This window comes from Myotis nattereri, assembly GCF_964212035.1.
Source record: "Myotis nattereri genome assembly, chromosome: 15".
Classification (NCBI taxonomy): domain Eukaryota; kingdom Metazoa; phylum Chordata; class Mammalia; order Chiroptera; family Vespertilionidae; genus Myotis; species Myotis nattereri.
The window spans coordinates 46,896,954-46,909,195 of record NC_138090.1 but is presented as its reverse complement, the minus strand read 5'-3'; the positions used below and the strand labels follow the sequence as shown (position 1 = coordinate 46,909,195).

Here is a 12,242-nt window from a genome sequence, read left to right as displayed (position 1 = left end):
GCCGGGCCACCCAGACCCGGAACTTCCAAGAGAAGGCCCAAGGCCCCGCAGCGGCTTGCATTGCTTCACAGCTGAGCCTCTTCGTGGTTCCTGCTCTGTGGCCTCAGGCAGGGGCTGAATTAGCACCTCCTTAGATCCAGGAGCCACTGTACCCAGTGGTCAGAGGGGGACCACTCTCCCACTTCAGACACAGCTGCTTCCCACAGCCAATTGGCCTGGAGGTCAATTCCTCCCAGTGATCCTACATCAACCAAGGCACCAAGAGTGCACCAAGAGTGTCCACCCCAGGTAACTGGGGAGGCTGAGCTACTGGGCCCTACAGGACACCTGGCGCGCAGGGACACTCTATCAACACAGGGAAGCAGCCAAAATGCGGAGACAGAGAAACAGGTCACAATTGTCAGAAACGGAGGAGGACAGACGACTGGATATAGAGTTCAAGGCCACGTTTATAAGGTTTTTCAAGAATTTTATGGAAACCGCCGATAAATTTAATGAATCCCTCAAGGAGTATAGTGAGACCATGGAGGACATGAAAAAGGACCAACTAGAAATTAAGCATACACTGATTGAAATAAAGAATATTTTACAGAGATCCAACAGCAGACAAGAGGATCCCAAGAATCAAGTCAAAGATTTGAAATACAAAGAAACAAAAAATACCCAACCGAAAAAGAAAAAAGAAAAGAGATTCAAAAAGTATGAAGATAGTGTAAGGAACCTCTGGGACAACTTCAAGCGTACCAACATCAGAATTATAGGGGTACCAGAAGGAGAGAGAGGGCAAGATATTGAAAACCTTTTTGAAGAAATAATGACAGAAAACTTCCCCCACCTGGTGAAAGAAATGGACCTACAAGTCCAAGAAGCGCAGAGAACCCCAAACAAAAGGAATCCAAAGAGGACCACACCAAGACACATCATAATTAAAATGCCAAGAGCAAAAGATAAGGAGAGAATCTTAAAAGCAGCAAGAGAAAGACAGTCAGTTACCTACAAGGGAGTACCCATCCGACTGTCAGCTGATTTCTCAACAGAAACCATGCAGGCCAGAAGAGAGTGGCAAGAAATATTCAAAGTGATGAATACCAAGAACCTACAACCAAGATTACTTTATCCAGCAAAGCTATCATTCAGAATTGAAGGTCAGATAAAGAGCTTCACAGATAAGGAAAAGCTAAAGGAGTTCATCACCACCAAACCAGCATTCTATGAAATGCTGAAAGGTATTCTTTAAGAAGAGGAAGAAGAAAAAGGAACTCTTACCATTTGCCACAGCATGGATGGAACTGGAGAGCGGATAAATACCACAAGATCTCACTTATTTGTGGAATATAATGAACAACATAAACTGATGAACAAGGACTGATCCAGAGACGGAGAGGCTTTGATTGGACTGTCGGGCCTTGGAGGGAAGGTAGGGGAGGGTGGGGACAAGGGGGAAGGATCAACCAAAGGACTTATATGCAAGCATATAGGACTAACCAATGGACACGGACAACGGGGGGGTGAGGGGATGAGCGGGGGGGGGGGGTAGAGGGTACACATATGTAATATCTTAATCAATTAAAAAAATAAAAGAATTTAAATTTTAAAAAAGATATGAATGGAAAATGTGTTTCTATTGATGACAACGTGGTGCTCCACAGAGCATAGAACTTAAACATCACCTTCAGCAGGGACCCCCTGGAAGGAGTGACACCAAGCTATTTTCTGCCACTAAGGGATGGTCACACAGATTCAGGAATGAAGTCGAACTGAGAAATATAAACATTGCTGGAGAGGCTGTGCCTGCCGATGAAGAGGCCGCTGCCACGTTCCTGGCAGAGTTGAAGAAGTTGATGAGGGCTCGGTACCATCCGTGGTTTCAGACATCCACTGGGACTAGTAAAACGTATCCCCATGGGTAAGGGAGGGGGACCTCTGTATTAGACCAAAACAAATGTTTGGATCTTCTAGTGTTTACGGACCTGAAGGGTTGCCAGTCACCTCATCTGCCAGATAAACATGAACCTAACAAACCGTAAGGGCAGGACAGGAAGGGAGGAGTCACCCTTGGGCCCTTTCCTCACTGGCAAAGAGACCTGGCCCAGTTACCAAAGGGCGAACACCCTTTCTCATGTTATCCCCTGTGAAATCTCTTACTCTCTAGTGCTTTACCCTTTTATTATATTTTTTTCACCTGTGAGGATAAAATAATGTATCAATGTATTTACATGCATTTTTTTTTCTTTCAAACTTGAGAGGGGGCTCCATAAGAGCAGGCATCTTGTCTGTCTTATTTCCTGGTTTCCTTGTGCTTAAAACAATGGTGGGCACATAATAGGCACTTAATATTTTTCTTCTTTTTAAAGTTATTTATTGATTTGGTAGAGAGACAGAGAGAAACATTGATTTGTTGTTCCACTATGTATGTATTCATTGGCTGATTCTTGTATGTGCCCTGACAGGGGATCAAGCCTGGAACCTTGGCATATCCCAGCCAGGGGTAAGAATATATATTTTTAAATATATTTTTATTGATTTCAGAGAGGAAGAGAGAGAGATAGAAACATTGATGATGAGAGAGAATCATTGCTCGGCTGCCTCCTGCACTACTCTTACTGGGGATCGAGCACACAACCTGGGCATGTGCCCTGACCAGGAGTTGAAACCAGGACCCTTCAGTTGGTGGCCAATGCTCTATCCACTGAGCCAAACCGGCTAGGGCAAGAGTATTTTTTGAACATATAACAAACAGAGAGAGAAGGAATCAAAGGAACATCAACATCTAACTTTCTAATTAAGACCTCACACCTGTCCCTGTGTTGCTTGTCACCAAAATCTATGTGCAGCTCAAGTCCTTCCTCTTGTCTGAAAGCTCAGGACTAGAAGCTATTGATGTAGAAAGGGGAATAAGGAGGAGGAAGGCAATGGAGATTTCCATTTGACTTATTTCTCTGCTGGACTTGAGTAAACTAGGGAGAGACAGGCTGAAGGTCCAACAGCCAGATTCCATGTGTGACTACAGCCGGCCAGAGGCCCTCCTCCATCACCCCCGCAGCCTGGGTGGGTCCTGACTGTAGCCTCTGAATGGCCCCAGAGCAGCACCCGGGAAAGCGGTGATGTTCCCTGCTCCCGCCTATTTGCAGGCACTGTGCCCTGAGGAGTTCCTTCCGTGCTGGCACGTGGTCAAGACCAGCTGACTCTGCCACTCCTGCCAAAGTGCTCCCAAAAGACGCCAGAGGGAGGCTGACGCTGACAGTGAGTCAGGTATCAGCACTGTAGGCCTTTCCCCCATGGAAGGGACTCCCCACTGATGAGAATCTGGGACTGCATCAGACTTCTGCAGGAAAATGTTTTCAGGAGGTACTAGACCCTCACTCAAAATAGCTCTAACCTAACCCAGCTGCAGACCTGCTCACTTGCCTCCCAGAGGATGTCCCTCGAAGCCCCATCCTCAGTTCCCCTCCTCCCCCTCAGCTGCTGCCAGCGTCCTCACCTTCCTGAGTGCAATTATGGTGGGAACACAGGTGAGGACAGCAGGAAGTGAGGAGAGAGGACGTGTTTCTGGAGAGGAGGGTGAGCCCGCTTGGGGTTCTCCGCCATGTGGTCCCTCAGTCTCCAACAGGCCGATCAGGGAGTGTTCACATTTTTCTAGTTTCCTGAGAGGGAAAGAGGAATCACCGAGGTCTTAGACTGGCCTGTGTTTTGCATGTAGCTGTCCAATTTTCTTAGCACCATTTGTTGAATAGATTGTCTTTAACCCACTGTACCTTCTTGCCTCCTTTGTCAAATATTAATTGACCATAAAGTCATGGTTTTATTTTTGGGTTCTCTATATTCCATTGATCTATATGTCTCTTTTTATGCCTGTACAATGTTTTCAAAAAATATTTTTATTGATCTGAGAGAGAGAGAGAGAAGAAACATTGATGAAAGAAAAGCATCAACATCGACTGGTTGCCTCCTGCACATGCCTTGCTGGGGATCGAGCTCGCAACTCGGGCATGTGTCCTGACGCAGAATCAAACCAGTGACCTCTTGGTGCATGGATTGATGCTGAACCACTGAGCCTCAACTGGCTGGGCAGTGCCATGCTGTTTTGATTACTATGGCCTTGTAGTATAGTTTGTTAATGGGCAGTGTGATTCCTTCAACTTTGTTCTTTTTTTCTCATGATCGCTATGATATTTGGAAATGTTTGAGGTTCTATGTCAGAAATGTTATTTTCACCATTAATTTCAGGGGAAGGAGATGTCAAATAAATAAAAAAAAATGACATGTGAATGAACTTAGATTCTGTGAGTCAGGAGAGGGACACATTGATGCTGAGACTTACTGGGGGGTGAGAATAGTGAGCAACTCTGAGAACTTGGTGGGTCTGTTACCAGGAAACTCCCAGATAAGCTCGGGCTGCCTGTCTCTTTGTCCAATAACAAAGTCAGGGTTGAATCACATAAAGCATTTATTGAGAAGGCTAGCCAACCAAGAATACAGGGCGCTTACAAGCATTCAAATCCTATCTCCAGAAAGATTCAGGGGACAGGATTATAAAGGGGAGTGGACTGGGATATGGAATGCAGCTACATGCAGTCCTAGAGGTTTGAAGACGTCAGCTATTGTCATCAGTTACAGGCTATAAGATGATGTTGATGAGATGATGTTTGACTTCTGGTGGGTGGGTCTAACCCTGCTTAGTGGTTCTGCTTGCTGGATTCACAGCTGAGTCACCTCCTTAATCACTTCCCACAGGCCTTGAAAAGGAAACTTAAGGAAAACTTAACCCCCTATTCACATATAAGAAACTTAACCCCTATGTGTTCTAAGATTTAAAATAATATTATTTTTCAGATTAATTCAGGTGCTCTATCAGAGTATAGGTCCCCCCTATCAGGTCCTGTGTCTCTTCTCAGCCCTTTATATGCATCCAGCCTTTTAATCATCTCGACTACCCCATGAGTTTAGGAATTGCAGGGTCCCCGCTTTCCAGCTGGGGAAATGAGGCACTTAGAGGCTATAGTAACTGGCCCCAATTCACCTCGACCATGCTGCAGAATGTGACAGAGCTGGGATTTGAACCCAGGATGTGTTTGGGCCCAGAGTAAAGTTCTGACTACTGTGCTGTCCTGCTCAGGGCCTGATACCAGCACAGCAGCAGGCCTAGTCCCGCACAGTGACTCGGTCCTCTCTCTGACCCCGACACTAATACTGTGCCTGCACCGAGCAGACCTCTGTACCCATCTGCTCACTGCATGACTTCCTTGTCACCAGTTTTCAGATGGGAAATGCAGGCTTACATTTGACAAGCCTGTGGTCACGTAGCCCTGCCAGGTTCCAAATCAGCTGCTGACCCTGCAGTGCTCTGCACCGAGCCTCCCACTGGGCTTCCAGGTGCTCGTGACCAAGACACTCAGCAGGAAACAAAGTGGCCCAGAAGTCTGCCTCTTCCTCTCTGTTTCTCTCTCATTCACTTGCTCACAATCGGTATCCTTCTCCCTCTTTAGTCATAGATGTTAGGTCGCCGAAGGAGGAACACACAAGGCCAGAATGGCGAGGGATTACAAATTTATTCGATCATCCACACACCAGGTGGCTGAGCCTGAATGGCTCCAGCACCCAGTGACGGGAGTCAGAGGCCTTTAAAGGACTTTTGGCAGGATTTTTTCTGGGTGGAGACCTCTTTATGCATACCTGGAGGGGGAGATAATGAAATGTGGTCACTAGAAGTGAAATGTGGTCTAAGCAAAGGGAATGACTATAGTGAAATGACCTGAAAAGCCAGTTCCTAGGGGGAGGGGTATCAATTCAATTGCTCGATCAAATCTAACATTCCAGCCTTTTTGTTTATGGAATAGGGACGAAGGTCATATCTTCTGTAATTGCTTCCTGCTGAGGTGGGACGTCAAGATCACAGGGGAACGGACTCTGAGAGTAGTAGGCTGGATGAGAGTTGCAGAAGCATGATTTTCCCAAGAGACTGGTTGGTGAAGTCTCGAAAGTGGTCCTGTTGAGTGACTTGGGAGGTAAAAGCTGGTCCTGAGGCCGCCACAGCATCACTTGCGTAATTTTGCTGCTTTTCTGGGCCTGGAGCTGAAATACAACTGAGACCTAGATGTTATTTTTAGGGGGGAAAAGAGTAGGGGTCTCCGTTGCCTCACTAGTGATATGAAAGGGGAGAGTAGGTTACCCTGGGGGTGAGGTTCCTGTTTTCCAAGTTTTGCCCCTTGCTAGGCATCCACAGGTTTCTTGTAGGTCCTGAGACAGGATCTCAAAATAGGTAGAGCAGTGGTTAAGTCCCTATGGCAGTTCCAACCCCTGCTGTGATGCCCAGGGTTATTCGGAGAGGGATTATCTGGACTCCTCTTTTGTGTCAGATATGATGGGTTACACGGGCAGGTAAAGACTGATTATTGGGGGCTATATCTATATTGGGTGAAAGATGAGAGTACAGATTCCTGTCCAGCTGATGGGGAGACAGATTTATGTGTTTTTCCCACAGAGGAAGAAAAATTCCTGATCATGGAGACAAGCTGATAGGTGTAAGGAGAATAGGTGGACTAAAAGGTATGAGGTTCCTTTTTCTAGTTCTGCACTCCAAGCTGAGAGGGTAGTCACCATGGCACTGCCAATAAGAGGTGACAGATGAGTGGTTGAGATTTTATTGCAGTGAAAGTGGGAGGTAATGCTAGAATGGGCTGTTATCCAAGGGAAAAGAGAAAAGGAAGGAAAGGAGCAGTTGAGGCCAGGGGCCAGGATGGTTGGATAAGAAGTAAGACACTGCACTCAGACCAGCCAAATTTGGTACTTTAAATTTCCTGAGTTGGTAATCTGCCACTCACTGGCTTAACTTCTTATTTTTACTGAACCTTAATCCTTGCTGTTTTTACTTTAAAACCTTAAATTGCTGCACTAAAGACTTTTACTTTCTTTCAAGCAGAGCAACCATCTTAGTTGCTGTCCAGGAAAATAGGTAGGAGAGAAACATGTTGGCCAATACTGCAATGCATACATCTCAAGTAAAAGTAACTTTCTTTTTACTTATGGTGTCTCATTAATGGTGAGATTTAATGCTTCAATAATACCTTTTAGTTTACTTGGTAAATAGTAGTGGAAGAGATTTTTACATTTCTTCCTTTGTTTCTTTTTTCTTCTTTTTAAGCTTAAATTTACTTCTAAATAGCATTCTTTTTTGGCTAGTGCTCATTTGCATATATATGCAAATTTTACTTTGGACTTTACTAGAACCAGTTGCTCATAAAATATTGGCTTCTCACATGAATGAGTTTATATGAGACCTTGATTATATTGTGAAAAGCTAACTTATCAAGTAATTAAAGTATGCTCCTTTATTGAAAAGCAAAGTAAGCAAACCTATACATTTGACCCATTAAGTACAGATCTCCGCCCCCCCCACCGCCCCCACCACCCCAGCCAATCTGAAGAGCAGGCTGGATGGTGGTCTGAGGCATTATGCACACTCTTATCTTTAAATTCTGCTGCTAAATATTCTGGTTTAGCTTAAGAAGAATCCAGCAACCTTGTCCTGCCAGGCTTGGAGGCTGAAACCTTACTTTCTTGATCAGAGTAAACTGGCCCTTTTATATTTCTTGTAAATAGTTAACTTTAGAACTTATTTCCTTCTTTTAACATTTCTCGTTTTCTTCTCATCACATATGCAACCTTCACAAATTTCACACTTTCAAATTAGCCTTCAAACCTTCTTTCTACGTCCTTCAAAAATGCATAACCATGCCTCAGACCTTCCATTAAGTATTTCTACTCTAATATTCTTTCTTTCTGTCATACCTTCAGCAACTTGTACAGACCTTTTATTTCTTTTTTCTTTAAAATATATTAGGATTCTTCACTCTTAGAAACCTTCATTTTTCAATGACAACCAAAAAGTAAACAGCCAACATTTCTTAGATTGACATTTAACAACACACTTCCTTTCAAGAAAATATACATCCAACAAAGTACAAGAGACCTTCTGTAATAAAAACTAAGAGCAGGCGAATTAAATTGTGTCTAGCAACCAATGTTTGAGTATTGTATACTATTTAAAAATATTTAGATGTTTATCATTTAACCCAGCAATGCCCCAGCTCCTCGGGGCAGCTTCCATCCTCCCCACCTCCCACAGGAGCTGCAGGTGCAGGAACCAAAAGGTGGCTCTGGGGCTGGGTTGTCTCCCCCACAGGGAGGAATATCCACCTCCCACCCTCACTCCTGTCCCCTTGAAGAGAGAAGAACCCTGACCCAGAGGAGAGAGAGGACACTTAGGCTGACTGAGGAGACCCTGATCGCTGTGGGCAGGGGCGGCTTTAGGAGCAGAGAGACGTTCCTGTGTAATCATTGCTCAGCAAGTTGCCACACGAAATTCAGAAAGAACACATCTAACCTCACCAGGATCTAGGACATGTTTTTATCATTTGAAAACCATACCACCCACCCATTTCCTCTCATATCTTAGGGTGCGTGCTTTTAGCCAGATGTTCCAAGGTTCCAATAGGATGTCCAGGTTGTCCCTCATATGCTGCAGAAAATGAAAGAGATGGAGACTGAGCGGTTTAGGAGAGATTCAAACATGGAAAGGGATGGGAGGTGCAGGACTGGGATCCATATTCAGGAGGGCCCCAGCCTCCAGAGTCCATCCCTGCCTTAGCCCCCTTGTCCTGTTGTCATCTTGAGTGAGGCAGGTCCTTACTTGGGACAGACTCTGGAGATGGGAGAGGTAGGGCACCGTGACTTCATGCCTAGAACCTTCAGCCTCACAACAAATCTCTTCTGGGGGCCAAAGGACTCAGGACAGCAGAGCTCAAAGCAGGGCCAGAACGTGCAGCCGGGGCCACAGAGGTTGGTCCGGTTGAGGGACAGGATGGTGTCATGATCACAGCATTTCTCCATGGGGTTGTACATCTGGTTCCCGCATCTGGGTGCTCGCTGGCACAGCCACAGGCCGGAGTTCATGTGGGCCCCTGGAGACAAATTGCTGGTGACTTCAAGGAGAACCAGGCACTATCCCCATCCCCTGAATCAGGATCCTCTTTAAACCACTTCCCAAGGGCAGTCTCGTCCCTCTTCATTCTTTCCACCCTGCACTCACCTGACTTTAAGCACAGGAGGAGGAGGAGGAGGGAGGCTAATATGCAGATGAAACCTGGAGAAGAAGGAAGGAGGGTTAAGGCCGAGGCTGGGGTTGTGGACCCCAGGGAGGGCAGGCCAGTGTGTAGAAGGCTTAGTTCCAGATTTGTTTTAAAGATTTGAGTTTGGGATCATCTCTACGTAGGGTCTAGTTCGGCCGTGGGCAAGCTATGGCCCACGGGCTGGATCCGGCCCGTTTGAAATGAATAAAACTAAAAAAAAAAAAAAAGACCGTACCCTTTTATGTAATGATGTTTACTTTGAATTTATATTAGTTCACACAAACACTCCATCCATGCTTTTGTTCTGGCCCTCCGGTCCAGTTTAAGAACCCATTGTGGCCCTCGAGTCAAAAAGTTTGCCCACCCCTGGGCTAGTTCCTGACACAGGTAAGAGTCCAGAAATCTGGTCCTAAACATACTGGATCCCTTGAGGGGAGAGAATGGGGGGAGGGGGAACTCTTTGAACCATATGTTACAATTGTAAGAATGCAGTGAAGTTTCCCAGTTGGCAGAAGGTCAGAGCAGGTATTAAAGGTATCAATAAAGTGATTTGGAAGGATGAAGGAAGCTGAGGTTAGATGGGGAGAGAATTGGGGTTCATGGTTGCTTTGGGGGGTATGATTTGGTTTGACTTGGTCTTGCAGTTGGAGCTCTCCTGTATTTCAGCTTCTGGGCACCATGACTGTGGATGAAGTTTGAGAGATGAAGTTCAAAAGGATGGACATGAATGTTTTTTATAGAGGCAATAACATGACTATAATATAGGTTAAAGCACAAGTTACCTAAAATGATACAGAAAAAGCATTTGACAAAATCTACATTTTTATACTTTTAAAAACCCCAACATAGAACAAGCTGTTAATAGAAAAGAACCTCCTCAACCTGATGAAGACTACCCACAATAAAGCTCACAACATATCATACTAAATGGTGAAAGACTGAAGTCTCTCCCTTTAACATCACGAGCAGGACAAGTATGTCCACTCTCACCACTCTATTCAACATAGTAGGAGATGTTTAAGTCAGAGAAAATAGGCCAGAAAAGAAAGGAAGTGCATTCAGATTGGAAAAGAAGTAAAAATATTTCTATTTGCAAATGACATGATCTTATATATTAAAAATTCTAAGGAAGCTACCAAGACCCAACAGAACAAACTGAGAAAGTCAGCAAGGTTGTAAGATACAAGATCAACATATAAAAATCAATTGTATACACTAGCAAAGACCATCTGAAAATGAAATTAAGAAAATAATTCTATTTACAATAGAACCCAAATTAAATACTTATGAATAAACTTAACAAAAGAAGTGCAAATGCTGTAAACTGAGGACAACAGAACATTGTTGAAAGAAAGTGAAGAGAATACATAAACAAACTGTAATGCATCCATGTTCATAAACTGGAAGACTTCAGAAATCAACAAACTGATCCTACAACTTGCATTGAAATGCAAAGGACCTGAATTGCTAACTAACTATATTTCAACAAAGAAATCACTGCTCAACACAGACCCATGCCTGAGGAAACCAGGCATTGAACCATCTAAAAGTGGGCAACCAAGAATAAATGGGGAGAGGAGAAGGGAGGAAAGTGCAGAAGGCCCAGAGAAGCAGCCCTGCAGCCAGAAGCTCATGGCTGGACCTGGAGAGGGAGGAAGCAGTATGTATCAGGAATTCCCTTTGGCTGGAAGGAACAGAGAGCTGCAAGGGGCAGCCCAGCAGGGCCAGTGCCAAGGGAGCAAATAGTGTCTGAGTTGCCTGACAGAGCTCTCAGGTTCTGCCATGTGGCTCTCCACTGTTGGCAAGGTGGTGGTGTTCAGACAAAGAAATGGAACCACAGAACTCTTGGACGCCCAAACTCTCCTCCCGTTGCCCTTGGAGTTAGGCCCAGGAGCATATTACCTATAAACCAGAGAGAGCGAGAGAACAGATGACATATTGACCCAGAGATGGGTGATGGGAAACTCAGCAGAGACTGATGCACCAAATGCCATCCCCTGCCCTGCCCACAGCCAGAACTGGACTCTTACCTGGCCACAGATCCTGCTGAGGGGGGCGGCAATGCAGTTGGATTTAGTGCCTGGGACCTTAAACCTGACAACGGCCCGATTCTGAGAGCCCCAGGACTCAAGGCAGCAGTGCTGGAAGCAGGGCCAGAAGGTGCAGCTGTGGCCACAGAGGCGGGTGTGGTTCAAGGACAGGACGGTGCGCTCATCACAGCACTGCTCCAAGGGGTTGTAGATCTCGCCCCACACTTGGGTGCTGGATGGCACATGCACAGCCCAGTATCTGAACAAGCCAGAGCAGAATGAACTCCAGGACCGGTCTTAGACCTTGGGAGCCCTCGTCCCTGCACCATTCTCACCTGTGAGGCCTTCAGAGTCTGAGAACAGGAGTTCAAAAGTGAAGACGGCAGCTGAGAAGCAGAAGGGGAATGAGAATAATTCTGGAGAGTAGCCTTCTGGTCACTATTGTGGGGCCCAAGATGATCCCAATGAGCTTCCTTCATTGTCAACAGCTCAGAGTGGATTTTGAGATGGACTCTGGGTAGCAGGGAGGGCTCTGAGAAGAGCTAAGATTCTGAAATTTGCAGATTGGGGGAGAGATTGTAATGCAGTCAGACATGTCACAGGGGTGGGGGTTACGGGATGGGAAGCCAAAAATTGACTAGGAAAGAGAATTAAGTTTGGGGCTCAGAGGTACACTACGGGTGTGATAACGCATACGCTAGACTTGGGGCTGGTGCCCTCTTACCAAAGCTTCTGGACACCATGGTTCTTGATGACCCTCCAGAGTAGTTGATGGCAGAGCAGCAGGAGGACTGGGTGTGGGACCGTAGACTGTGACTTATATACTCACATTACAACAAAAGGTCAGGGCTGCCAGAAAGAGAGGTGCATGGAGTCATAGTTGCATGAAGAAAAAAAAACGCATTTTAATTAATTATTCCTGAACCAGTTCCAACTGATTTCCATCTTCTCAGATATCTCAAAGCCTCAGTGTGAATATTACTTAAGATCCATTCCAAGTTGTGATGTGTTTTTATTTGAACATGGCTCAAAGGAAACCCAGTTAGCAAAGACTCATTGGCACATCACTCACCAAATGCTGGCT

General features: G+C 45.4%; 1 protein-coding gene across 1 annotated transcript; it reads right to left on the bottom strand.

Moving 5' to 3' along the window:
- Positions 1-8,685: 8,685 nt before the first annotated feature.
- On the bottom strand, positions 8,686-11,901 carry LOC308530639 (insulin growth factor-like family member 3; the record flags this gene model as incomplete). Its single annotated transcript, XM_081107340.1, has 4 exons — positions 8,686-8,960; positions 9,089-9,142; positions 11,494-11,544; positions 11,883-11,901. 4 exons carry the CDS (start codon positions 11,899-11,901, stop codon positions 8,686-8,688), a joined length of 399 nt encoding a protein of 132 aa, XP_080963466.1.
- Between the last annotated feature and the right edge of the window lie 341 nt (positions 11,902-12,242).